The sequence below is a fragment of the Dendropsophus ebraccatus genome, chromosome 4 (genome assembly GCF_027789765.1).
Source record: "Dendropsophus ebraccatus isolate aDenEbr1 chromosome 4, aDenEbr1.pat, whole genome shotgun sequence".
Classification (NCBI taxonomy): domain Eukaryota; kingdom Metazoa; phylum Chordata; class Amphibia; order Anura; family Hylidae; genus Dendropsophus; species Dendropsophus ebraccatus.
In genome coordinates, this window is record NC_091457.1 from 166,923,568 (window position 1) to 166,951,542 (window position 27,975).

The following is a 27,975-nucleotide window of genomic DNA, read 5'->3' on the forward strand; positions in this document are numbered from 1 at the left end:
AACATGTGAAAAGGCAGCAAAGTGCAGATCGATTGGGGTGCAGGAGTCTCACATTTACAGCAGCGCTCTAATCCTGAGGCCGCCGCCGGCTGCTCACAGTCCAGGAGTCTCTGTATAGTGGGGTGAGCTGAGACGCAGCAGATTGTCCTAATACACGGCCCAGTCATATCTACAGCCGGACCCCATAGCCCTGTAATGTGTCCCCACAAGGGCCCGGACCCCATAGCCCTGTAATGTGTCCCCACAAGGGCCCGGACCCCATAGCCCTGTGATGTGTCCTCCATGGATCTGGACCCCATAGCCCTGTGATGTGTCCCCCTGATGTGTTATCGTGCAGACCACTGCAATCAGGGGTCCTTGGTGTGTATAATGGTTATATAGGTGGTTGGTGTCACAGTAACATCCACATGATGCCAGGACACAAGGGGGGAGATTTATCAAACGTGGTGTAAAATGAAACTGTCTCAGTCGCCCCCGGCAACCAATCAGATTCCACCTTTCATTTTCCAAAGAGGAATGAGGAGGAACCTGATTGGTTGCCGGGGGCGACTGAGACAGTTTCACTTTACACCACGTTTGATAGAACTTCCCCCAGGACTCCAGCAGAGCATTGGCCATCACACTGCCCCCGCTGCCATCTTGTCTTCTTCCCTGTGCATCCACACGAACGTGACCCATCACACCAGGCTCCTTCTTATGACTGGTCTGCGAGGCCCCATACACCGCCATCTGCGATTCCGTCATTGCACTTTGTAGTGTGGAGACTGAGACCAGGAGCGGCAGGGGATCGGGCCAGGGGAGTACTCTATACATACAGAGAGTCCCTGGACAATCCCTTTAAATATGTACCTGTATCCAGCCACTGTAGCATCTCCGGACGTCACGTCAATGTCTCCAGTCAACATCTTGAAAGTTGTTGTCTTTCCGGCCCCGTTCACCCCCAGGAGTCCAAAACACTAGACGAGAATAATGCACCAAATAAGACGGAGAAGCTTCCAGCCAGTGTGACACCCGGCTATCACTGTCTCCTGTTGTCTCATGCTGGAAAATCTAACCAGGAAACTATAGGGGAGAAGCTCAGCTAAGCTGTAAATGTGTCATCGATATAACATAGTTTCCTGCAGAATTATCAATGCAGCTCTGAAGTACAATACATACAGTAATGAGCTGGTGACCTACCTCTCCCGGCCGTACTCCCACGCACAGCTTGTCCACAGCGGGTGTGTGTTTCCCAGCATAAACCTATGGTGAACAGAAAAGAGGATCTAAGGGATCTGTAGAATCTAGTGGGAGTGTCCAAAGAGCTCAGAATCCTCAGTGACCTCATTACCTGCAGGGTCTGATGGGACCGATATCATCCTGGAGACTTCGCTCAGTTTACAGAAATCAATATGCTTTAAGTAGCTACATGGCCCATAGGAAACAATAGACTCGAGATAATGTTGACTTCTAAGAGAGAGTGTTGTGGGCATGCTCTGTGGCCTGTGTAGAGCTTGGAGGGGGAGTGTTGCAGGCATGTATCAGTATGCGGGGAAGAGGCAGTGGTGGGATCATCACCTACTGACTGCTATGTGATAGTGTTGTGGGCATGCTCTGTGAGCTGAGTAATAATAATAATTCCTTTATTTATATAGCGGCAACTGATTCTTCAGCACTTTACATAGATTTGTCAATCTGGTCCTTGTCCCCATTTGGACTTACAATCTAAATTTGCCTATCTATATGGTTTTTGGGGTGAGAGGAAGGCAGAGACCCTGGAGGGAACCCCCCAAACACAGGGAGAATGTGTCAATGTGCAAGAAGGAGATGGTGAGGAGAGTGTTGTGGGCATGCTCTGTGGACATAAGGGAAGACTTGAAGCTATAATATCTCCATGTATTTTGTACCTTATTGGAGAAACATTTCGGTCTCTACCTTTGTTAGTTCCTTAATCCGTAATATATCGTTCTTCCCTCCACCTTTCAGTACTCTCTGTCTCTCTTGTGCAACGTCTTCATCTTCTCCTTCAATATAATCCTTCGTAGGTTCTGCAGCCCTGCAGCACATGGGAGAAGTCACAGGATATAGTGTTACAGAGCTCACCCATCACCCACACTCAGAGACGGATTTGGACCCATTTTAGGGTCTGTACGAATCTCCCCGCCCCGGAGTTCTGTAAGTGTAAAGGTGACAGGTCACGTGACCCCAGGAAGCGGGCGTGCTGCCCAGGAGTTATGGAGATGGAGACATCAGGAAAGGTAGGATAGAACATGTATCACGTATAGAGAGGACATCATAATGGTGGACAGACGGTCACCAGCCAATCCCCAGTATAACGTACAGTGATATATATCCAGTATAATGTACAGTGATATATATACAGTATAATGTACAGTGATATATATACAGTATAGCGTACAGTGATTATATATATATATATATACAGTATAATGTACAGTGATATGTACCCAGTATAATGTACAGTGATATATATCCAGTATAATGTACAGTGATATATATCCTGTATAATGTACAGTGATATATATCCAGTATAATGTACAGTGATATATATACAGTATAGCGTACAGTGATATATATATATATATATACAGTATAATGTACAGTGATATGTACCCAGTATAATGTACAGTGATATATATCCAGTATAATGTACAGTGATATATATCCAGTATAATGTACAGTGATATATATATACAGTATAATGTACAGTGATATGTATCCAGTATAATGTACAGTGATATATATACAGTATAACGTACAGTGATATATATCCAGTATAATGTACAGTGTACAGTATACATTATATCTCACCAGGTGCTGAGGAAGAATCGGTTCTGTATGAGAAGATTTAATCCAAAATAGACGATTCCCTCCACGGCCATCGCAAAGATGTTTCTCCCGAGGAACTCCCACTGGAAGGGGTTAGTGACGTGTTCCTCACCTGCCGACAACATGGCCGCCGCTCAGTATATAACAGGTTACTAATGGTGACCCTGTCTGTATAGTGCACAGTAATGGTGACCCCGTCTGTATAGTGCACAGTAATGGTGACCCCGTCTGTATAGTGCACAGTAATGGTGACCCCGTCAGTATAGTGCACAGTAATAGTGACCCTGTCTGTATAGTGCACAGTAATGGTGACCCCGTCTGTATAGTGCACAGTAATGGTGACCCCGTCTGTATAGTGCACAGTAATGGTGACCCTGTCTGTATAGTGCACACTAATGGTGACCCCCGTCTGTATAGTGCACAGTAATGGTGACCCGTCTGTATAGTGCACAGTAATGGTGACCCCGTCTGTATAGTGCACAGTAATGGTGACCCCGTCTGTATAGTGCACAGTAATGGTGACCCGTCTGTATAGTGCACAGTAATGGTGACCCCGTCTGTATAGTGCACAGTAATGGTGACCCCGTCTGTATAGTGCACAGTAATGGTGACCCCGTCTGTATAGTGCACAGTAATGGTGACCCCGTCTGTATAGTGCACAGTAATGGTGACCCCGTCTGTATAGTGCACAGTAATGGTGACCCTCTCTGTATAGTGCGCAGTAATGGTGACCCCGTCTGTATAGTGCACAGTAATGGTGACCCGTCTGTATAGTGCACAGTAATAGTGACCCCGTCTGTATAGTGCACAGTAATGGTGACCCGGTCTGTATAGTGCACAGTAATGGTGACCCCGTCTGTATAGTGCACAGTAATGGTGACCCCGTCTGTATAGTGCACAGTAATGGTGACCCCGTCTGTATAGTGCACAGTAATGGTGACCCGTCTGTATAGTGCACAGTAATGGTGACCCTCTCTGTATAGTGCGCAGTAATGGTGACCCCGTCTGTATAGTGCACAGTAATAGTGACCCTGTCTGTATAGTGCTCAGTAATGGTGACCCCGTCTGTATAGTGCACAGTAATGGTGACCCCGTCTGTATAGTGCACAGTAATGGTGACCCCGTCTGTATAGTGCACAGTAATGGTGACCCCGTCTGTATAGTGCACAGTAATGGTGACCCGTCTGTATAGTGCACAGTAATGGTGACCCCGTCTGTATAGTGCACAGTAATGGTGACCCCGTCTGTATAGTGCACAGTAATGGTGACCCCGTCTGTATAGTGCACAGTAATAGTGACCCCGTCTGTATAGTGCACAGTAATGGTGACCCCGTCTGTATAGTGCACAGTAATGGTGACCCCGTCTGTATAGTGCACAGTAATGGTGACCCTCTCTGTATAGTGCACAGTAATGGTGACCCCGTCTGTATAGTGCACAGTAATGGTGACCCCGTCTGTATAGTGCACAGTAATGGTGACCCCGTCAGTATAGTGCACAGTAATGGTGACCCCGTCTGTATAGTGCACAGTAATGGTGACCCTCTCTGTATAGTGCACAGTAATGGTGACCCTCTCTGTATAGTGCTCAGTAATGGTGACCCCGTCTGTATAGTGCTCAGTAATGGTGACCCCGTCTGTATAGTGCACAGTAATGGTGACCCCGTCTGTATAGTGCACAGTAATGGTGACCCCGTCTGTATAGTGCACAGTAATGGTGACCCTCTCTGTATAGTGCTCAGTAATGGTGACCCCGTCTGTATCGTGCTCAGTAATGGTGACCCCGTCTGTATTCACACCTTGGTGAGATGGCCGACATCTCAGGTGTGATCCTCTATAGCAGCCCCCCCATCTCCCTCGCTAACCATATAGGAATATCTGCCCTGTATTTACCAAAGCGGGCGTACACGTCGGTCACGGCCTGATTCATGGCCAGATCGATGAGTCCCCGGCCCAGGCAGAAGTGCGGGAAGATTAACAGCAGATCCTTCAGCTTCTCATTAAACCTCAACAGAGACTGAAGGGAAACAGAGAAAACGTCTTATACAGAACCTCATGTAAGATGGCAGAGAGCGGGCATAGAATCATCACCACCTAATACAGAACCTCATGTAAGATGGCAGAGAGCGGGCATAGAATCATCACCACCTAATACAGAACCTCATGTAAGATGGCAGAGAGCGGGCATAGAATCATCACCACCTAATACAGAACCTCATGTAAGATGGCAGAGAGCGGGCATAGAATCATCACCACCTAATACAGAACCTCATGTAAGATGGCAGAGAGCGGGCATAGAATCATCACCACCTAATACAGAACCTCATGTAAGATGGCAGAGAGCGGGCATAGAATCATCACCACCTAATACAGAACCTCATGTAAGATGGCAGAGAGCGGGCATAGAATCATCACCACCTAATACAGAACCTCATGTAAGATGGCAGAGAGCGGGCATAGAATCATCACCACCTAATACAGAACCTCATGTAAGATGGCAGAGAGCGGGCATAGAATCATCACCACCTAATACTGGACATTGTGAGACCCCAGCGCACTAGGGCCCATGCTGCAGGATACCGCCCTACACCAGCCTCTCCACCACCGTTATATTGTATACAGTGTCTGCTGGCTCTATCTGGCTACATGACGGTGCAGAGAGAAGAAGGGGCTGCATCACTCATGGCTCCAGCTTATCTTCCTGCTGTCCCATGTAGTGCACCGGCCTGGGGGATGCAGCTGATCACAGGGGTCACCTCATCCTGTCATTATCATCTCAATAAGAAATGTTTCAGAAGAGATCCCACCCTTACCTATCAGGGGATTGTGCTACGTCAGGGCCTGCCCGCTCTCCTGACACTTCTATTGTAGTATATACAGTATATATAGTATATACATGTATTCACCATTGCAGGATATTTCTGGAAGTTCATTTCTCAGAACTCTACATTGTGATGTTTCTCTGTTATTCCTCCTGTATCCATGAATACATCGACAACTGGGTGTTCCCATCCTCATATGTTAAAGGGGCGTGTCTGTACACAGTCGGCACTGATTGGACGCAGTGATGGACGCCTCTAACGCATGGGCATGGTAACACCCATAGATTTCCATGAGGAATAACAGAGGAACAGCTGAATACAGCGCTAAGGAAAGCGTATGTGGAATAGTCCATGAGGATTCACTATAAGAGACGAGAGAGCGGATACAGCGGTCTCGTATACTGTGGGCCGGGATCTGACCACCTGCTCAATCCGATAACCGATCACCATAACCCGAGCACATATGTGGGGTCTCACTAAGACCCTGGGGCTGCGCTGTCCTCCATTCCCTCCAATCACCAGAAGCCGATGACTGATCAATAAGCAGGAAGCCCCTTACTTACCCGGTTATTCTCAAACAGGTCCAGGATGAAGGTGATGGCGCTGCTGTTTATACCGATGAAGAGATTGAGGCAAGACAAGGCGACATAGGCCGTGCTGGGGACCCCGAAGACATACGATGCCGGATACATCATAGGGATCACCGCCCATCTGCAAATACACAGGGAACAAACTATGGAGCTGCCCTATACCATGGCGTATTACATGAAGACATACAATGCTGGATACATCATAGGGATCACCGCCTATCTGCAAATACACAGGGAAGAAACAATGGAGCCGCCCTATACCATGGAGTATCACATGAACAGAGTGTGGAAGCGCCTCTAGTTATTATTTGGAGTGCAATGAGGTATCATGTCCTGTACTTGGTATATAGATGATCGCTCGCAGGGCAGAGACAAAGACAGGGCGCCATCTAGTGGTTGCTTTTCAAATAGCAGCTGTAACAATGCTCCAGTAACTCACAATAGCAGTATACACATAGCGGTGTCCAACCTGCAGCCTCCACTGCTGCAAAGCTACAATTTCTAGTCTGTGGGGTCACGGTCAGTCTGTGGGGTCACTGTATGATCACAACCAGTCTGTGGGGTCACTGCATGGTCAGTCTGTGGGGTCACTGTATGATCACAACCAGTCTGTGGGGTCACTGCATGGTCAGTCTGTGGGGTCACTGTATGATCACGGTCAGTCTGTGGGGTCACTGTATGATCACGGTCAGTCTGTGGGGTCACTGTATGATCACAGCCAGTCTGTGGGGTCACTGTATGATCACAGTCAGTCTGTGGGGTCACTGTATGGTCACAGTCAGTCTGTGGGGTCACTGTATGGTCACGGTCAGTCTGTGGGGTCACTGTATGATCACAGCCCGTCTGTGGGGTCACTGTATAATCACAGCCCGTCTGTGGGGTCACTGTATGATCACAGCCCGTCTGTGGGGTCACTGCATGGTCACGGTCAGTCTGTGGGGTCACTGTATAATCACAGCCAGTCTGTGGGGTCACTGCATTGTCACGGTCAGTCTGTGGGGTCAAGGTCAGTCTGTGGGGTCACTGTATGGTCACGGTCAGTCTGTGGGGTCACTGTATGATCACAGCCAGTCTGTGGGGTCACTGTATGGTCACGGTCAGTCTGTGGGGTCACTGTATGGTCACGGTCAGTCTGTGGGGTCACTGTATGAGTATTAGGCATTCAGAATTTTATTGTGCCCCTTGAAGTATCTTAGTCTGATGATGTGGCCCTCAGTTTAGAGAACACTGTACCCCTTCTCTCTATGAGGTACACTGACTTATATGCTGACCGACACAATGACCTATATACTAACCAACAAGCTGATCGGCACGCAGACCAGCACTCTGTACACACTGACCTATACGCTGACACGCTGTACACACTGACCTATACTCTGACAGACATGCTGTACACACTGACCTATACTCTGACCGACACGCTGTACACACTGACCTATACTCTGACCGACACGCTGTACACACTGACCTATACGCTGACCGACACGCTGTACACACTGGTTGCAGGAAACCGAGACCTCTAGAGTATAGAGAGTAACCAGGATTACTGACCCATAGAAGAAGAGCAGGGCGATGAGCGCCGGCAGGTTGGTGGACGACGTATACGCTTTCTTCTCAAACCCGATGAAGATACAAACCACCATGATGACACTTATAGCGTAGTTGGCCTGAGAAGAGAAGAGCGGAGGCGGCCATTACAGAACAGCAGAGCATCCGTGTGCACATACATCAGCCGAGAGTAACTTACTATATCCCAGGTGAAGTTAGTGAGCCAGTATACAGCCGGGGTCACCCCACTCACAAACTGCAGGTGCTTAGCATTAGAGACCCTCTCCTGGATCAGATACAGCACAAAGCTGGCCGGGATGAAAGACATGGCAAAGATCACGCAGATCGCCACCACCACATCCACCGATGTAGTCAGCCTGGGGGGAAAATAATGGAGAGGATGATAATGGAGAGGAAGATAACGAAGAGGAAGAGAATGGGAAGGAGGATAATGAAGGAGAAGATAACAGAGAGGAAGAGAACGGAGAGGAAGATAACAGAGAGGAAGAGAACGGAGAGAAAGATAACAGAGAGGAAGAGAACGGAGAGGAAGATAACAGAGAGGAAGAGAACGGAGAGGAAGATAACAGAGAGGAAGAGAACGGAGAGGAAGATAACAGAGAGGAAGAGAACGGAGAGGAAGATAACAGAGAGGAAGAGAACGGAGAGGAAGATAACAGAGAGGAAGAGAACGGAGAGGTAGATAACAGAGAGGAAGAGAACGGAGAGAAAGATAACAGAGAGGAAGAGAACGGAGAGGAAGATAACAGAGAGGAAGAGAACGGAGAGGAGGATAAAAGAGAGGAAGAGAAAGAAGTATAAAAGAACGGACAGGAAGAGAACAGAAAGGAGGATAACGAAGGAGAAGAGTACGGCGAGGAAGAGAACTGGGAGGAAGAGAACGGAGAAGAGGATAACGGAGAGGAAGAGAACGGAGAGTAAGAGAATGGAGAGGAGGAAAATGGAGAGGAAGAGAACGGACAGGAGGATAACGAAGGAGAAGAAGACGAACAGGAAGAAAATGGAAAGGAGGATAACTAAGGAGAAAAGAACAGAGAGGAAGAGAACGAAGAGGAGGATAACAAACAGATAGAGAACAGAGAGGAAGAAAACAAAGGATAAGAGAACGTAGAGGACGATAACGGAGAGGAAGAGAACAGAGAGATAGAGAACAGACCAAATGTCTGAGAGGACTGTATGTGAGGACTGAAAGGACTGTATGTGAGGACTGAGAGGACTGTATGTGAGGACTGAGAGGACTTTATGTGAGGAGCAGATGAGAGGACTGTATGTGAGGAGCAGATGAGAGGACTGTATGTGAGGAGCAGATGAGAGGACTGTATGTGAGGACTGAGAGGACTGTATGTGAGGAGCAGATGAGAGGACTGTATGTGAGGAGCAGATGAGAGGACTGTATGTGAGGACTGAGAGGACTGTATGTGAGGAGCAGATGAGAGGACTGTATGTGAGGACTGAGAGGACTGTATGTAAGGAGCAGATGAGAGGACTGTATGTGAGGAGCAGATGAGAGGACTGTATGTGAGGAGCAGATGAGAGGACTGTATGTGAGGACTGAGAGGACTGTATGTGAGGACTGAGAGGACTGTATGTGAGGAGCAGATGAGAGGACTGTATGTAAGGAGCAGATGAGAGGACTGTATGTGAGGAGCAGATGAGAGGACTGTATGTGAGGACTGAGAGGACTGTATGTGAGGAGCAGATGAGAGGACTGTATGTGAGGACTGAGAGGACTGTATGTGAGAGGCAGAACACCTTGCAGGCCCAATAGGGGACATCTTAAAAATATAAACCAGACCCCTGAGGAGCCATTAGGTAATTTGACAAGTTATTTATTACTTATACAGCCGGTTAGGGATCCCCTGCTGTGCACTCACACTGTGACCTCGGACAGCTGATCCTTGGTGAGGTTGAGGGGATGGTTCACTGTGGTTATGCCGTACTCCTCAGGGTCTTTGTCCTCTCCTAGGTTGGCTCTGAGGATTGCATTGTTGGCTACATTGATAAAGATGACCACAGCATGCCAGCCCTTGTTATTAAACCAAACCTGGGGAGAAAACACTGTTATACACCTGATATACTATGGGGGAGATTTATCGAACATGGTGTAAAGTGACTCCGGCTCAGTCGCCCCCGGCAACCAATCAGATTCCACCTTTCATTTTCCAAAGAGTCTGTGAGGAATGAAAGATGGAATGTGATTGGTTGCCGCCTGGCCCTGTCTGTATAGCAGCCCTTTGCTCTGTGTCCGGCCCTGTCTGTATAGCAGCCCTTTGCTCTGTGTCCGGTCCTGTCTGTATAGCGGCCCTTTGCTCTGTGTCCGGTCCTGTCTGTATAGCGGCCCTTTGCTCTGTGTCCGGTCCTGTCTGTATAGCGGCCCTTTGCTCTGTGTCCGGTCCTGTCTGTATAGCGGCCCTTTGCTCTGTGTTCGGCCCTGTCTGTATAGCGGCCCTTTGCTCTGTGTCCGGCCCTGTCTGTATAGCGGCCCTTTGCTCTGTGTCCGGCCCTGTCTGTATAGCAGCCCTTTGCTCTGTGTCCGGTCCTGTCTGTATAGCGGCCCTTTGCTCTGTGTCCGGCCCTGTCTGTATAGCGGCCCTTTGCTCTGTGTCCGGCCCTGTCTGTATAGCGGCCCTTTGCTCTGTGTCCGGCCCTGTCCGTACAGCAGCCCTATGCTCTGTGTCCGGCCCTGTCTGTATAGCGGCCCTATGCTCTGTGTCCGGCCCTGTCTGTATAGCAACCCTTTGCTCTGTGTCCGGCCCTGTCTGTATAGCGGCCCTATGCTCTGTGTCCGGTCCTGTCTGTATAGCGGCCCTTTGCTCTGTGTCCGGTCCTGTCTGTATAGCGGCCCTTTGCTCTGTGTCCGGCCCTGTCTGTATAGCGGCCCTTTGCTCTGTGTCCGGCCCTGTCTGTATAGCGGCCTTTTGCTCTGTGTCCGGCCCTGTCTGTATAGCGGCCCTTTGCTCTGTGTCCGGCCCTGTCTGTATAGCGGCCCTATGCTCTGTGTCCGGCCCTGTCTGTATAGCGGCCCTATGCTCTGTGTCCGGCCCTGTCTGTATAGCGGCCCTATGCTCTGTGTCCGGCCCTGTCTGTATAGCGGCCCTATGCTCTGTGTCCGGTCCTGTCTGTATAGCGGCCCTTTGCTCTGTGTCCGGTCCTGTCTGTATAGCAGCCCTTTGCTCTGTGTCCGGCCCAGTCTGTATAGCAGCCCTATGCTCTGTGTCCGGCCCTGTCTGTATAGCGGCCCTATGCTCTGTGTCCGGTCCTGTCTGTATAGCAGCCCTTTCCTCTGTGTCCGGCCCTGTCTGTATTGCGGCCCTTTGCTCTGTGTCCGGTCCTGTCTGTATAGCGGCCCTTTGCTCTGTGTCCGGTCCTGTCTGTATAGTGGCCCTTTGCTCTGTGTCCGGTCCTGTCTGTATAGTGGCCCTTTGCTCTGTGTCCGGCCCTGTCTGTATAGCGGCCCTTTGCTCTGTGTCCGGTCCTGTCTGTATAGCGGCCCTTTGCTCTGTGTCCGGTCCTGTCTGTATAGCGGCCCTTTGCTCTGTGTCCGGCCCTGTCTGTATAGCGGCCCTATGCTCTGTGTCCGGTCCTGTCTGTATAGCGGCCCTTTGCTCTGTGTCCGGTCCTGTCTGTATAGCGGCCTTTTGCTCTGTGTCCGGCCCTGTCTGTATAGCGGCCCTTTGCTCTGTGTCCGGCCCTGTCTGTATAGTGGCCCTTTGCTCTGTGTCCGGCCCTGTCTGTATAGCGGCCCTTTGCTCTGTGTCCGGCCCTGTCTGTATAGCGACCCTTTGCTCTGTGTCTTTATTTGCCTTTGGTGAATCTTTGTACCTTGATGTTGTTCTCAGTCTCCAGATCATTCAGGAAGGTTTGCAGCTCTCGTGATATGGTCTTAGTGATCGGGCCCTGCCAGAAACACAAGTATAGAGTCAGCAATGATGGAGATCTCCTTCCCCTTCTTCCCCAGCATAATTTCATGTCTTACTCCGGACACATTGGTCATTGCTCCCAAGTGACTGAAGAAGTCTGCAATTGCTTCTCCTTGTACATCCAGGACAGGAAGCTTCGCACCTATGGAAATCCCTCCATATCTGTAGGGAACGCAGGAAGGAGATTGTATTGGGCACCAGGTATGAACATGTGCTACAGCCTCACCTTCCTATACACAGTGCATTATCCAACATGACCACTAGAGGTCATTACTGACCATACAATGTCCCCGCTCACAGAGATGCCATGGCGTCTGATGGGTTATTGTAAGTTATCACAAAAGCTTATAGTGAGTGTCCTGTGATATATATGTAGGAGTGCACTGTGCTTATAGTGAGTGTCCTGTGATGTGATATATATGTAGGAGTGCACTGTGCTTATAGTGAGTGTCCTGTGATGTGATATATATGTAGGAGTGCACTGTGCTTATAGTGAGTGTCCTGTGATATATATGTAGGAGTGCACTGTGCTTATAGTGAGTGTCCTGTGATATATATGTAGGAGTGCACTGTGCTTATAGTGAGTGTCCTGTGATATATATGTAGGAGTGCACTGTGCTTATAGTGAGTGTCCTGTGATATATATGTAGGAGTGCACTGTGCTTATAGTGAGTATCCTGTGATGTGATATATATGTAGGAGTGCACTGTGCTTATAGTGAGTGTCCTGTGATATATATGTAGGAGTGCACTGTGCTTATAGTGAGTGTCCTGTGATATATATGTAGGAGTGCTCTGTGCTTATAGTGAGTGTCCTGTGATATATATGTAGGAGTGCACTGTGCTTATAGTGAGTGTCCTGTGATATATATGTAGGAGTGCACTGTGCTTATAGTGAGTGTCCTGTGATATATATGTAGGAGTGCACTGTGCTTATAGTGAGTATCCTGTGATGTGATATATATGTAGGAGTGCACTGTGCTTATAGTGAGTGTCCTGTGATATATATGTAGGAGTGCACTGTGCTTATAGTGAGTGTCCTGTGATATATATGTAGGAGTGCACTGTGCTTATAGTGAGTGTCCTGTGATGTGATATATATGTAGGAGTGCACTGTGCTTATAGTGAGTGTCCTGTGATGTGATATATATGTAGGAGTGCACTGTGCTTATAGTGAGTGTCCTGTGATGTGATATATATGTAGGAGTGCACTGTGCTTATAGTGAGTGTCCTGTGATATATATGTAGGAGTGCACTGTGCTTATAGTGAGTGTCCTGTGATGTGATATATATGTAGGAGTGCACTGTGCTTATAGTGAGTGTCCTGTGATATATATGTAGGAGTGCACTGTGCTTATAGTGAGTGTCCTGTGATGTGATATATATGTAGGAGTGCACTGTGCTTATAGTGAGTGTCCTGTGATGTAATATATGTAGGAGTGCACTGTGCTTATAGTGAGTGTCCTGTGATATATATGTAGGAGTGCACTGTGCTTATAGTGAGTGTCCTGTGATATATATGTAGGAGTGCACTGTGCTTATAGTGAGTGTCCTGTGATGTAATATATGTAGGAGTGCACTGTGCTTATAGTGAGTGTCCTGTGATGTGATATATATGTAGGAGTGCACTGTGCTTATAGTGAGTGTCCTGTGATGTGATGTATATGTAGGAGTGCACTGTGCTTATAGTGAGTGTCCTGTGATATATATGTAGGAGTGCACTGTGCTTATAGTGAGTGTCCTGTGATGTGATATATATGTAGGAGTGCACTGTGCTTATAGTGAGTGTCCTGTGATATATATGTAGGAGTGCACTGTGCTTATAGTGAGTGTCCTGTGATATATATGTAGGAGTGCACTGTGCTTATAGTGAGTGTCCTGTGATATATATGTAGGAGTGCACTGTGCTTATAGTGAGTGTCCTGTGATATATATGTAGGAGTGCACTGTGCTTATAGTGAGTGTCCTGTGATGTGATATATATGTAGGAGTGCACTGTGCTTATAGTGAGTGTCCTGTGATATATGTGTAGGAGTGCACTGTGCTTATAGTGAGTGTCCTGTGATATATATGTAGGAGTGCACTGTGCTTATAGTGAGTGTCCTGTGATGTATATGTAGGAGTGCACTGTGCTTATAGTGAGTGTCCTGTGATGTGATATATATGTAGGAGTGCACTGTGCTTATAGTGAGTGTCCTGTGATATATATGTAGGAGTGCACTGTGCTTATAGTGAGTGTCCTGTGATGTGATATATATGTAGGAGTGCACTGTGCTTATAGTGAGTGTCCTGTGATATATGTGTAGGAGTGCACTGTGCTTATAGTGAGTGTCCTGTGATATATATGTAGGAGTGCACTGTGCTTATAGTGAGTATCCTGTGATGTGATATATATGTAGGAGTGCACTGTGCTTATAGTGAGTGTCCTGTGATATATATGTAGGAGTGCACTGTGCTTATAGTGAGTGTCCTGTGATATATATGTAGGAGTGCACTGTGCTTATAGTGAGTATCCTGTGATGTGATATATATGTAGGAGTGCACTGTGCTTATAGTGAGTGTCCTGTGATCTATATGTAGGAGTGCACTGTGCTTATAGTGAGTGTCCTGTGATATATATGTAGGAGTGCACTGTGCTTATAGTGAGTGTCCTGTGATGTGATATATATGTAGGAGTGCACTGTGCTTATAGTGAGTGTCCTGTGATATATATGTAGGAGTGCACTGTGCTTATAGTGAGTGTCCTGTGATATATATGTAGGAGTGCACTGTGCTTATAGTGAGTGTCCTGTGATATATATGTAGGAGTGCACTGTGCTTATAGTGAGTGTCCTGTGATATATATGTAGGAGTGCACTGTGCTTATAGTGAGTGTCCTGTGATGTGATATATATGTAGGAGTGCACTGTGCTTATAGTGAGTGTCCTGTGATATATGTGTAGGAGTGCACTGTGCTTATAGTGAGTGTCCTGTGATATATATGTAGGAGTGCACTGTGCTTATAGTGAGTGTCCTGTGATATATATGTAGGAGTGCACTGTGCTTATAGTGAGTGTCCTGTGATGTGATATATATGTAGGAGTGCACTGTGCTTATAGTGAGTGTCCTGTGATATATATGTAGGAGTGCACTGTGCTTATAGTGAGTGTCCTGTGATGTGATATATATGTAGGAGTGCACTGTGCTTATAGTGAGTGTCCTGTGATATATGTGTAGGAGTGCACTGTGCTTATAGTGAGTGTCCTGTGATATATATGTAGGAGTGCACTGTGCTTATAGTGAGTATCCTGTGATGTGATATATATGTAGGAGTGCACTGTGCTTATAGTGAGTGTCCTGTGATATATATGTAGGAGTGCACTGTGCTTATAGTGAGTGTCCTGTGATATATATGTAGGAGTGCACTGTGCTTATAGTGAGTATCCTGTGATGTGATATATATGTAGGAGTGCACTGTGCTTATAGTGAGTGTCCTGTGATATATATGTAGGAGTGCACTGTGCTTATAGTGAGTGTCCTGTGATATATATGTAGGAGTGCACTGTGCTTATAGTGAGTGTCCTGTGATGTGATATATATGTAGGAGTGCACTGTGCTTATAGTGAGTGTCCTGTGATATATATGTAGGAGTGCACTGTGCTTATAGTGAGTGTCCTGTGATATATATGTAGGAGTGCACTGTGCTTATAGTGAGTGTCCTGTGATATATATGTAGGAGTGCACTGTGCTTATAGTGAGTGTGATGTGATATATATGTAGGAGTGCACTGTGCTTAAAGTGAGTGTCTTATGAATCAGCAGCCGATGACAGATGGAACAATTTCTGGCGATGACATCATTACTTTGCACTTCACACGAGATCAATAGAAATCTTATACAATCTTACACAACTTCATCATGAGCGTCTATAGGATTGTGGGTGACGATACAGGTAACATTAAATTCCTCAAAGTGAAAGTGTAATATTGTCCCTGTATCCAATGATTCACTACAGGGATCCGGATATCACTATACGCAGCTCACTCACCTCTGCTCATTCACCCAGTATTTACTCTTCATACTGAAAGCAACAAAAGAGACATAATAATAATAATAATAATAATAATAATAATAATAATAATAATAATAATAATAACAACATAGTAATAAAAATATAATAAACAATAACAATAAAAAGACAATAATAATAATAGTAGTAAAAAGAATAGCTGACATTGTCTGTTTTATACCGTCTGCAGTTACTGATCCCTTTTGATCATGTGACTGATCTTCTATTGTATATAAGGAGGGGACGTTATCACCTTTACACCAGATGTAGAGATATCATCACACATTTTTGGTTATAAACAAGTGGGCGGGGTCTGGTGGGAGGGGGTGTGGCTTCTCCTAAATTGACAGATTCTAAACCCCCTCATAATGAGCGTAGATTTTCACTTCTGTGGCCCAGAATACCGAGAGATGAATACGAGAGATTAAAGGGATTGTCCAAACATGCCCACTTTCTTGCAGAACAGCGCCTCTGCTGTCCTCAGGCTGGGCATGAGCTGAATTGTAATACCACACACAACCTGAGGACAGGGGTGGCGCTGTTTTTGCAAGAAAGTTTTTTCTAATCCTGGATAACCCCTTTAATAAACTCCATCCTTATCTCCATGTCTCTATATAACCTGCCCTGACCACACCCTCTGGACTCCAGGCACATTAGAGTAAGGAGTTACTGGGAGACTCTTCTTACTCCCGGACAGGACAATATGTCTCCTACTGTAAGGCTGGGTTCACACTACGTATATTTCAGTCAGTATAGCAACCAAAACCAGGAGTGGATTAAAAACACAGAAAGGCTCTGTTCACATAATGTTGTAATTGAGTGGATGGCCGCCATATAATGGCAAATATTTGCTGTTATCTTAAAACAACGGCTGTTGTATTGAAATAATGGCCGTTATTTACTGTTATATGGCGGCCATCCACTCAATTTCAACATTGTGTGGACATAGCCTTTCTGTGTTTTTAATCCACTCCTGGTTTTGGTTGCAATATGAGGACCACAATACTGACTGAAATATACGTAGTGTGAACCCAGCCTTACCCATGTGTATGTGTACAGATGGAGTCAGGTGTTCTGAATGGCGGGGTGATAATCAAGGAGATTATAGCCTTTATACCCCAGGGCCCCTGTATCTGCAGACATGTGAGATATGGCCCCTGTAACTGCAGACTTGTGAGATATGGGCCCTGTATCTGCAGAAACGTGAGATATGGGCCCTGTATCTGCAGAAACGTGAGATATGGCCCCTCCGTATCTGCAGACATGTGAGATATGGGCCCTGTAACTGCAGGTGCGTGAAATACGGCCCCTGTGTCTGCAGACATGTGAGATATGGCCCCTGTAACTGCAGACTTGTGAGATATGGGCCCTGTATCTGCAGAAACGTGAGATATGGGCCCTGTAACTGCAGGTGCGTGAAATACGGCCCCTGTATCTGCAGACATGTGAGGTATGGCTCCTGTATCTACAGACACGAGAGATATGGTCCCTGCATCTGCAGATATGTGAGATATGGCCCCTGTATCTGCAGATATGTGAGATATGGGCCCTGTATCTGCAGATATGTGAGATATGGCTCCTGTATCTGCAGATATGTGAGATATGGCCCCTGTATCTGCAGACATGAGAGATATGGTCCCTGCATCTGCAGATATGTGAGATATGGCCCCTGTATCTGCAGATATGTGAGATATGGGCCCTGTATCTGCAGACATGAGAGATATGGTCCCTGCATCTGCAGATATGTGAGATATGGGCCCTGTATCTGCAGACACGTAAGATATGGCCCCTGTATGTGCAGATATGTGAGATATGGCTCCTGTATCTGCAGACATGAGAGAGATGGGCTCAGTATCTGCAGGCACGCCCCTCGCCCCATAGACCCTTCCATTGATCCTCCTGCTCCTGATAACATTGTGACTGATACCCCTGTGCGCTCGGAGCGGGATGTTCCGGCTGCTGCATGATGTGTAATAGAGAGGGAGGCAGATAAAGTAGAACAGGTCTGTATGAGGGCTGAATACTCCCATCCCTCCCAGCCGTGGCCGCACCTGCTCCGGATCAGCGTGGGATACGTCTTGAGGAGATAATCCGAGATATTTCTCTCTGTGAGGTCCTGGAGGATCTCCGAGCTCGGCTGCATCCTCTAAGGAGAGAGGAAAAGGGAATAATGCTATATACAGGAAGATATACCCCCCCCCCCCCGCTGTGTGATATACAGAGAGCTATATACCTCCATCCCCCCCTCCCCCAGTGTTATATACAGGGAGCTATATACCTCCATACCCCCCTCCCCCAGTGTTATATACAGGGAGCTATATACCTCCATCCCCCCTCCCCCAGTGTTATATACAGGGAGATATACCCCCCCCCCCCCCCCCCCGCAGTGTGATATACAGTGAGCTATACCCCTGCACACAGAGTTATATACAGGACGGTCTCCTAACCCCCTGCGGTGTTATATACAGGACACTCTCCTGCTCCAGGATACATCCTCCTGTTACCTGAGGTGGTGGTCGGCCCCCTGCACCTTCAGGACATTCGGGCAGCATGATCAGCTTGTTTCTTGTACTACATGTACAGGACGGGGAGGGGTTGTGGGGCGTCCACTCATGAGCTAACAGGATGTTGGTTACACTGGGGGACACGGTGGGGATGATCCACTCGCTGGACGTGTTTGTACAGGGGAACCTTTTACTGAGAGAGAAAGAATCTTATATTAATGGTAGAATTACAGAGATGGGGAACCTGCCGCCCTCCGCCCCGGCCTGTCACTACTACCTCTTTAGCTCAGGGACGGCAGTGTGACCACACTGTGCGGTTATTACTCACCCCAGGGGCAGCTCTTTCATACAGCGAGTACCGAAGCCCGGACTGGTCAGAAACGCATCGGATAAGGGGACAACCTGCTCGCTGCCCGGCTGCTCATTACTAGGGAAATAACGAGAAATATCTGGGAATCAATCACAATGAAGAAGACTAATAACACACATCATACTGATACTGATAATACCGAGCCGATATCGGTAATACCGAGCTGACACCGATAATACCTGGAATACTGAACCAATACCGATAATACTGATAATACCGAGCCAATATCGGTAATACCGAGCTGACACTGATAATACCTGGAATACTGAACCAATACCGATAATACTGATAATACCAAGCCGATATCGGTAATACCGAGCTGACACCGATAATACCTGGAATACTGAACCAATACTAATAATACCGAGCGATACTGATAATACCTGGAATACTGAACCAATACCGATAATACTGATAATACCAAGCCAATATCGGTAATACCGAGCTGACACTGATAATTCCTGGAATACTGAACCAATACCGATAATACTGATAATACCGCGCTGATATCGGTAATACCGAGCTGACACTGATAATTCCCGTGATAATGAACCAATACGATAATATTGAGCCGATACCGATAATGTCACTGAAAATAATTTTTGGTGACATTTTCCCTAATTTTCCATGTTTCTATCTATATTATAAAATATTTTAATTCTCACCACTGGGATAAAATTAAGCAGAGACTTCCTGTTGTGTCTGTGGTGATAAGAGGCTGCAGTAAAGTGATCTGTACAGCATTGCACCAGTAGATAGAGGAGACAATAGCAGCAGGGATGACCTCTTCACAGGTCACAGAGCGCGCTCAGTAATGTCTCGCATCAGGGGACAGAGTCTGTCTATTGTCGTCTATGTCCATGAGTTGTGCTGTAAAGCATGTCACTAAATGCTGTTAAAAACAGCTCAGACAATATGGCCATCCCCATAACAATGTACAAAAAGGGAAATAAAATTAAAATCAGAAAATAGAAACAGATTAGAATAAATGATCAAGTTTTAGTATCTGACTCTAATCAGTAACAGAAAATCTAGGTGACACTTTCCTCTAAACAATCAGAAGTTATCTAGGCTATGGATGGAGACATGGAGGGCAGGCTATAACTGCTGTGCCCCATCTATCCTGACACAGAGATACAATGTGGGGACATGACTTCTATACAGGATCCTCTGACCTGAAGAAGATAAACTGCTGTCCGTAGATCCAGGGATGAAGCGTCAGACTGGGGTATTCACCAAAAGGAGGAACAATGAGAGTGAAGATCAGAGCCAACAGCACAAAGCTCGCAGGAAGAACAATCTGCAGAAAGGGGATAAGTGTGCAAGGATGAGAAATAAGGTGTGTGCAACAGGAATAAAGAAAAAGATAAGTGTGCAAGGATGAGAACTGGTATGCAATCAGAACATAGAAGGGATAAGTGTGCAAGGATGAGGAATAAGGTGTATGCAATCAGAACATAGAAGGGATAAGTGTGCAAGGATGAGGAATAAGGTGTATGCAATCAGAACATAGAAGGGATAAGTGTGCAAGGATGAGGAATAAGGCGTGTGCAACAGGAATAAAGAAAAAGATAAGTGTGCAAGGATGAGGAATAAGGTGTGTGCAACAGGAATAAAGAAAAAGATAAGTGTGCAAGGATGAGGAATAAGGTGTGTGCAACAGGAATAAAGAAAAAGATAAGTGTGCAAGGATGAGAACTGGTATGCAATCAGAACATAGAATGGATAAGTGTGCAAGGATGAGGAATAAGGTGTGTGCAACAGGAATAAAGAAAAAGATAAGTGTGCAAGGATGAGGAATAAGGCGTGTGCAACAGGAATAAAGAAAAAGATAAGTGTGCAAGGATGAGAACTGGTATGCAATCAGAACATAGAAGGGATAAGTGTGCAAGGATGAGAAATAAGGTGTGTGCAATCAGAACATAGAAGGGATAAGTGTGCAAGGATGAGGAATAAGGTGTGTGCGACCAGAATACAGGAGGAAGTGATAAACCTCCCAATTTATTCTGATTGACACAACTCCATGATGTACAGGTATATACATGTGTGTGTGTATATATATATATATATATATATATATATATATATACATACCAGGATGCTTCTCTCTATTAGGGTCAATGGGATTTACAGAATTATTCTGCACAGCTGCTTCCCTTGCTGCATCCACATACAGTAGACTACGGCCGCTGCATGCACATACAGTAGACTACGGCCGCTGCATGCACATACAGTAGACTACGGCCGCTGCATGCACATACAGTAGACTACGGCCGCTGCATGCACATACAGTAGACTACGGCCGCTGCATGCACATACAGTAGACTACGGCCGCTGCATGCACATACAGTAGACTACGGCCGCTGCATCCACATACAGGAGGACTACGGCCGCTGCATCCACATACAGGAGGACTACGGCCGCTGCATCCACATACAGGAGGACTACGGCCGCTGCATCCACATACAGGAGGACTACGGCCGCTGCATCCACATACAGGAGACTACGGCCGCTGCATGTGCGATGCCCTGGCCCCTGGGGGCCACTTCCGCAGTGCTGGTGTTATGAGCGGGCAATGACCGGGGCAGCTGCAGGGGTTATACTTGTCACGGTATAGGCTTGAGGGCGGCACAGCTGTAGGGACGGTCTGTGGAATCTGCGGGTGATGATGGGCATGCGATTCTTCGCTGCACCTAGTCAGGGCACCAGTTAGTGGACACCAATGCCAGGGTTCAGTAACAGCGGTTTTATTATAGATGAGGTAACTAGTAGCAACAGTTCTGTCCGGATGCAACCGGGTATATAGCAGGCTTTGACAAATAAAGCAGGAGTGGTGCTGCATAGGCTGTGAGAATACGTGCCGGATGATGGGAGTAGGAGTATGAGAGAAATAGCGTTGCTGGGTGGATTAGCTTGAGACTAATACTTGCTGTGAATCCTTGCAGCGATGAGGAGAAATAACGGAATGACACCCAGATGAGAGAAAAGAATCCGGTCACTTGAGCAGGCAGAAACAGCCGAAGACTGGAGTATAGCAGCAGACTTAGTCACTCTTCTGTGGGAGAGGATAGAACCACACAACCTCCTTGCTTGGAAGCCGGGGCTCAACTCCCTTGTCAGCAGGAAGTGGGAGGTCACATGGTTGCTCCTGGCCAGAGCTAGTCGGCCATTGGAGGAACCATGGTTACAGGTCACGTGATCAACAGCCTTGCATACCACTGTACACTGTAATAATACACAAGAATACATGACAATACACATGAAAATGCACAATACCAGAGAATACTAGGGGAAAACCAGCAGCAGTTGCAGTGCAAACACTTACCAGAACAGGCATTGACACAGCAATAGAAATGGCCATAATAGGAGTAGTAGTCTGCATGTTCTGGGACACTGCATACCTCCCTAGCAAATTTGAGCCGACCTCGGCGAATCTAGAAGGCAGCAAACATGAATAGACTGGACAATCAAACAACAGGAATGAATGATGAGAGTGAGTGTGATGAGGTGTGTGTTTCCCACGCCCAAGGCACAGGTGAGAAGAGAGAGAGGATCAGAAACCCTAGTGGCAGGACTTCACCTAGGGGTGCATAACGTACTCTGGCGACCAGGTAGCTAGTGCGTGAACCATCTGATGTGTAAGCCAGGACAACTCAACTGCTGGCGGGTGACCCTCAATATTCCAGCCAGTTAGACAGTAGGTTTTCTGTTAAATGTGTTACCCTACTGGAGGAGAACGTGAAGACCTGTGTACTACCTTGGCGTGTTTGTGAAATGTCTTGGATACCTGAAAGAGAATAGAACAAAATAATAAAAGCAAGCATACATCTGGGCGCCCATGCATACGGGTCAATCATACAACACAATTACTCAATAGGCCAAACACACGAAAGGGTATCCAAGGTGCAATATGTATGGACCAGTGTGAATGTTAAGTAAGACTATGTGTGATTACTACTGTGTTGGGACAAGACAGAGGCGAACAAATACTGGAAACAAAAGGAAAGGAAACACAAAGGACAACAAATACTGCGAGGTCTTGAGGAGAACTGGCTCACATGAATCTGAATGAAACCTGAGAGAAATCTGAATGAAAATCTGAGAAAAATCTGAATGCAAATCTGAGAAAAATCTGCATACGAACTGGCTCAACTAAATCTTTCCAGCTATAGATATGATAATAATACACAATACTGAGACTGGATGAGAAAATACACTCCTACATAAACTGGACTTTCTCTGAGGTATATATATATACTGACTTCTCTTACTCAGAGGAGGAGCTATCTGACTTTGACACTGGAAAATATACTGTTTTACAAAAGAGGCGCTCTACTCTGAGGCAATCTATGTAACCTTGTGCTTACTCAGAGGAGGAAATACAAAGACTTCGATAACACTGGAATACAATAGTAGAAAAAGTGCAATAATGAAATAAGTGCAATAATACCCTGTGTGGAACACACAATCACAGGAAAGTGCATTAGGAAGGAATGGGTTAAGTGTCTCTGTTAGGTAGAGTCTCTTTTAGGCAATTAGAACATCGTCCATGTAAAAGGCTCTGGGACAGGCACTAGAGAACCTTTTGTTAGTGTAAGTGTCCATCAGCTCATGGCTGGTTAGTACAGGGAACTTGGTCAGGAGGACCAGGCACGAACCTTGAACGTTGCAGGAACTGGAACAATACAGTTAGACAACAAAAACAGTTTAAGGGCTCTGGTCTCTGTAAGGATACTTAGCAGAAATGTCCTGGAGGACCCTGAGTAGGCTTCTTCTTTTTCTTCTTCCACGGATAGCGATAGCGTGAAGGGCCTGGAGCAGAAGCATCACTGGATGCCGTAGTGACTACAATGCTGGGCGTCACCGTGGTGATAGGAGAGATGATGGGGGCCACATGATAGGTGACGGTCGTGGTAGAAGAGGCAGCCTTAGCCACAGCAGTGGGAGCAGTAGAGGGGACTGCGGTAGTAGACGGGCCCGCTGTAGTGGAAGCTGCAGGAGTAGCGCTAGGCATAGCGGTGGCAGCTGTAGTGGCAGGCGACAGGGCAGCGAGGGCCTGCTGAATGTCCTCGATCAGCTGCATAATCTTAGGCCCCGGCCCGAGCATCCATTGCGGCAGGGGCGGCGAATCACGCCCTGGAGATTGCCACAGACCCGGGGATATGAAGGCCTTAGCAGAGTTCTCCCCTTTAGGGCCAGGGACTGAGGACAACAGAGTCGGTCCACTTACAATCTGTTCGCTGTCCGGTGATGAGGACCCTCCGGTACAAGAAGCGAGGTCAGCGGTGCTGGAGTGACCGGGTCCCGGAGAAATGCTGGTCTCAGGTATGGGCCCCTCATTCTGATCAGCAGAGGCCGGGATGAAGGCCCGGCGAAGACATCCGTCGCCCAACGGGGCAGCGGCCCAGCTGGTGTCGCTGTAGGATGGGAGCGGTGCTAGCAGGCAGGCAGGATTGCTCTCCGGCAGCTCCGGCATCACTGGTGCCGCGGCTGCAGGCAAACGTTTCTCGGGGGCCGCCATCTTGTCACGCTCTGGCCGGAACTTGTAGCAGGAAGGGGAGGAGCGCCAGGCTGGAGGATCAGGTTCCAGAATCTGCCCAGCAACAGTGACGTCATCCGGCCCAGGCAGCCAATCAGGAGCAGCCAATGGAAAGTCTATGGCGCCGGGCGATTCCCGCGCTTTGGCAGCATGGCTGTTAACCCCCTCCTCTCCGGGGTATGGCGCAGCCAGAAATTCAAGAAGACGGCGGCCATCTTGAGTACTGTTTAGGGCCCGAAACACTTCAATCACCCCCATGTAATCGGCAAAGTCTCTGGGGGGTTTCAGTACAGTTCTGGGGGCACTGACAGTTGGCACAACACAGTCTGTATCCTGTTCGTGACGCCAAAAATGCGATGCCCTGGCCCCTGGGGGCCACTTCCGCAGTGCTGGTGTTATGAGCGGGCAATGACCGGGGCAGCTGCAGGGGTTATACTTGTCACGGTATAGGCCTGAGGGCAGCACAGCTGTAGGGCCGGTCTGAGGAATCTGCGGGTGATGATGGGCATGCGATTCTTCGCTGCACTTAGTCAGGGCACCAGTTAGTGGACACCAATGCCAGGGTTCAGTAACAGCGGTTTTATTATAGATGAGGTAACTAGTAGCAACAGTTCTGTCCAGATGCAACCGGGTATATAGCAGGCTTTGACAAATAAAGCAGGAGTGGTGCTGCATAGGCTGTGAGAATACGTGCCGGATGATGGGAGTAGGAGTATGAGAGAAATAGCGTTGCTGGGTGGATTAGCTTGAGACTAATACTTGCTGTGAATCCTTGCAGCGATGAGGAGAAATAACGGAATGACACCCAGATGAGAGAAAAGAATCCGGTCACTTGAGCAGGCAGAAACAGCCGAAGACTGGTATATAGCAGCAGAATCAGTCACTCTTCTGTGGGAGAGGATAGAACCACACAACCTCCTTGCTTGGAAGCCGGGGCTCAACTCCCTTGTCAGCAGGAAGTGGGAGGTCACATGGTTGCTCCTGGCCAGAGCTAGTCGGCCATTGGAGGAACCATGGTTACAGGTCACGTGATCAACAGCCTTGCATACCACTGTACACTGTAATAATACACAAGAATACATGACAATACACATGAAAATGCACAATACCAGAGAATACTAGGGGAAAACCAGCAGCAGTTGCAGTGCAAACACTTACCAGAACAGGCATTGACACAGCAATAGAAATGGCCATAATAGGAGTAGTAGTCTGCATGTTCTGGGACACTGCATATGCACATACAGGAGACTACGGACGCTGCATGCACATACAGGAGACTACGGACGCTGCATGCACATACAGGAGACTACGGCCGCTGCATCCACATACAAGAGACTACGGCCGCTGTATGCACATATAAGAGACTACGGCTGCTGCATGCACATACAGGAGACTACGGCCGCTGCATGCACATACAGGAGACTACGGCTGCTGCATGCACATACAGGAGACTACGGACGCTGCATCCACATACAGGAGACTACGACCGCTGCATCCACAAACAGGAGACTACGGCTGCTGCATCCACATATAGGAGACTACGGACGCTGCATGCACATACAGGAGACTACAGCCGCTGCATCCACATACAGGAGACTATAGCCGCTGCATCCACATACGGTAGACTACGGCCGCTGCATGCACATACAGGAGACTACGGCCGCTGCATGCACATAGAGGAGACTACGGCCGCTGCATGCACATAGAGGAGACTACGGCAGCTGCACACATCACTCTCTCATTTACAAAAAGCACAATGAGAATCTGCCCCAAAAGTCATATCCCCCAACAGGAAAGGGTTCCAGTATACGCAGGTCACGTGACCGTACTACATGTATATATATATCTATAGCGGAATACGGAGTGACTGTGAGGGATTCTGCAATGATAAGTGCATTTACTGCAATGAAAGAAAAGGAGGCGGCAGGTGGGGAGGAGGGGTCACCTGGGCCAGGAAGTCTTTATGGCTGCGCGTTGCGTGCTGGAAGCGCTTTATCAGGAGAGCCCGGAACTGCTGGTGCAGGAGGTCGCTGCCCTTCAGCTGCTGGGATCCCTTCCCATCAGATTCGACGGCAGCAGGCCGATCATTGCCGGCATCAGGTGCAGCATCTCCGGCCGTACTTCTCCGGGACTCTTTCCTCACACACGGTGCTTGATCTGGGTGAGAAGATTGGGAGGAATAAGACAATGTGTGTGTAAGAAATAAGTGAACCCCAAAGACCCCGTGCTGCAGATTACTACTACTGCCCAATGCTTGAAATCTAAGCACACGAGCGATCTCCAGGGCACACGGCTGGGGTGATGCTGCAGGGGGTACGGTGCACCTAGTGATGCTGCAGGGGGTACGGTGCACCTAGTGATGCTGCAGGGGGTACGGTGCACCTAGTGATGCTGCAGGGGGTACGGTGCACCTAGTGATGCTGCAGGGGGTACGGTGCACCTAGTGATGCTGCAAGGGGTACGGTGCACCTAGTGATGCTGCAGGGGGTACGGTGCACCTAGTGATGCTGCAGGGGGTACGGTGCAGCTAGTGATGCTGCAGGGGGTACGGTGCATAGTGATGCTGCAGGGGGTATGGTGCATAGCGATGCTGCAGGGGGTACGGTGCACCTAGTGATGCTGCAGGGGGTACGGTGCACCTAGTGATGCTGCAGGGGGTACGGTGCACCTAGTGATGCTGCAGGGGGTACGATGCATAGCGATGCTGCAGGGGGTACGGTGCACCTAGTGATGCTGCAGGGGGTACGGTGCACCTAGTGTTGCTGCAGGGGGTACGATGCATAGTGATGCTGCAGGGGGTACGGTGCATAGTGATGCTGCAGGGGGTACGGTGCATAGTGATGCTGCAGGGGGTACGGTGCATAGTGATGCTGCAGGGGGTACGGTGCATATCGATGCTGCAGGGGGTACGGTGCACCTAGTGATGCTGCAGGGGGTACGGTGCATAGCGATGCTGCAGGGGGTACGGTGCACCTAGTGATGCTGCAGGGGGTACGGTGCATAGTGATGCTGCAGGGGGTACGGTGGAGCTAGTGATGCTGCAGGGGGTACGGTGCACCTAGTGATGCTGCAGGGGGTACGGTGCATAGTGATGCTGCAGGGGGTACGGTGCATAGTGATGCTGCAGGGGGTACGGTGCATAGTGATGCTGCAGGGGGTACGGTGCACCTAGTGATGCTGCAGGGGGTACGGTGCACCTAGTGATGCTGCAGGGGGTACGGTGCATAGTGATGCTGCAGGGGGTACGGTGCACCTAGTGTGCTGCAGGGGGTATGGTGCATAGTGATGCTGCAGGGGGTAAGGTACACCTGGTGATGCTGCAGGGGTACGGTGCATAGCGATGCTGCAGGGGGTACGGTGCACCTAGTGATGCTGCAGGGGGTACGGTGCATAGCGATGCTGCAGGGGGTACGGTGCATAGCGATGCTGCAGGGGGTACGGTGCATAGTGATGCTGCAGGGGGTACGGTGCATAGTGATGCTGCAGGGGGTACGGTGCATAGCGATGCTGCAGGGGGTACGGTGCATAGCGATGCTGCAGGGGGTACGGTGCATAGCGATGCTGCAGGGGGTACGGTGCACCTAGTGATGCTGCAGGGGGTACGGTGCACCTAGTGATGCTGCAGGGGGTACAGTGCATCTAGTGATGCTGCAGGGGGTACGGTGCACCTAGTGATGCTGCAGGGGGTACGGTGCATAGTGATGCTGCAGGGGGTACGGTGCATAGCGATGCTGCAGGGGGTACGGTGCACCTAGTGATGCCAGACAAGCATTATGGTTCAGGTGATAT

At 48.3% G+C, this 27,975-nt stretch overlaps 1 protein-coding gene across 1 annotated transcript in view; it reads right to left on the reverse strand.

The window, feature by feature from the left end:
- Positions 1-27,975, reverse strand: part of ABCA4 (ATP binding cassette subfamily A member 4) — a 154,472-nt gene that overhangs the window by 7,457 nt on the left and 119,040 nt on the right. Inside the window, exons 30-46 of the mRNA XM_069967712.1 lie at positions 26,132-26,343; positions 19,823-19,947; positions 18,606-18,704; positions 18,278-18,470; positions 17,825-17,919; positions 15,753-15,785; positions 11,784-11,889; positions 11,630-11,704; positions 9,682-9,851; positions 7,986-8,163; positions 7,790-7,905; positions 6,212-6,359; positions 4,720-4,843; positions 2,812-2,941; positions 1,915-2,035; positions 1,180-1,242; positions 850-956 (exon numbers count right to left, since the gene is read on the reverse strand). Coding sequence (XP_069823813.1) covers positions 850-956; positions 1,180-1,242; positions 1,915-2,035; positions 2,812-2,941; positions 4,720-4,843; positions 6,212-6,359; positions 7,790-7,905; positions 7,986-8,163; positions 9,682-9,851; positions 11,630-11,704; positions 11,784-11,889; positions 15,753-15,785; positions 17,825-17,919; positions 18,278-18,470; positions 18,606-18,704; positions 19,823-19,947; positions 26,132-26,343 — 2,095 coding nt within the window. The remainder of the gene's footprint in view (positions 1-849; positions 957-1,179; positions 1,243-1,914; positions 2,036-2,811; positions 2,942-4,719; positions 4,844-6,211; positions 6,360-7,789; positions 7,906-7,985; positions 8,164-9,681; positions 9,852-11,629; positions 11,705-11,783; positions 11,890-15,752; positions 15,786-17,824; positions 17,920-18,277; positions 18,471-18,605; positions 18,705-19,822; positions 19,948-26,131; positions 26,344-27,975) is intronic.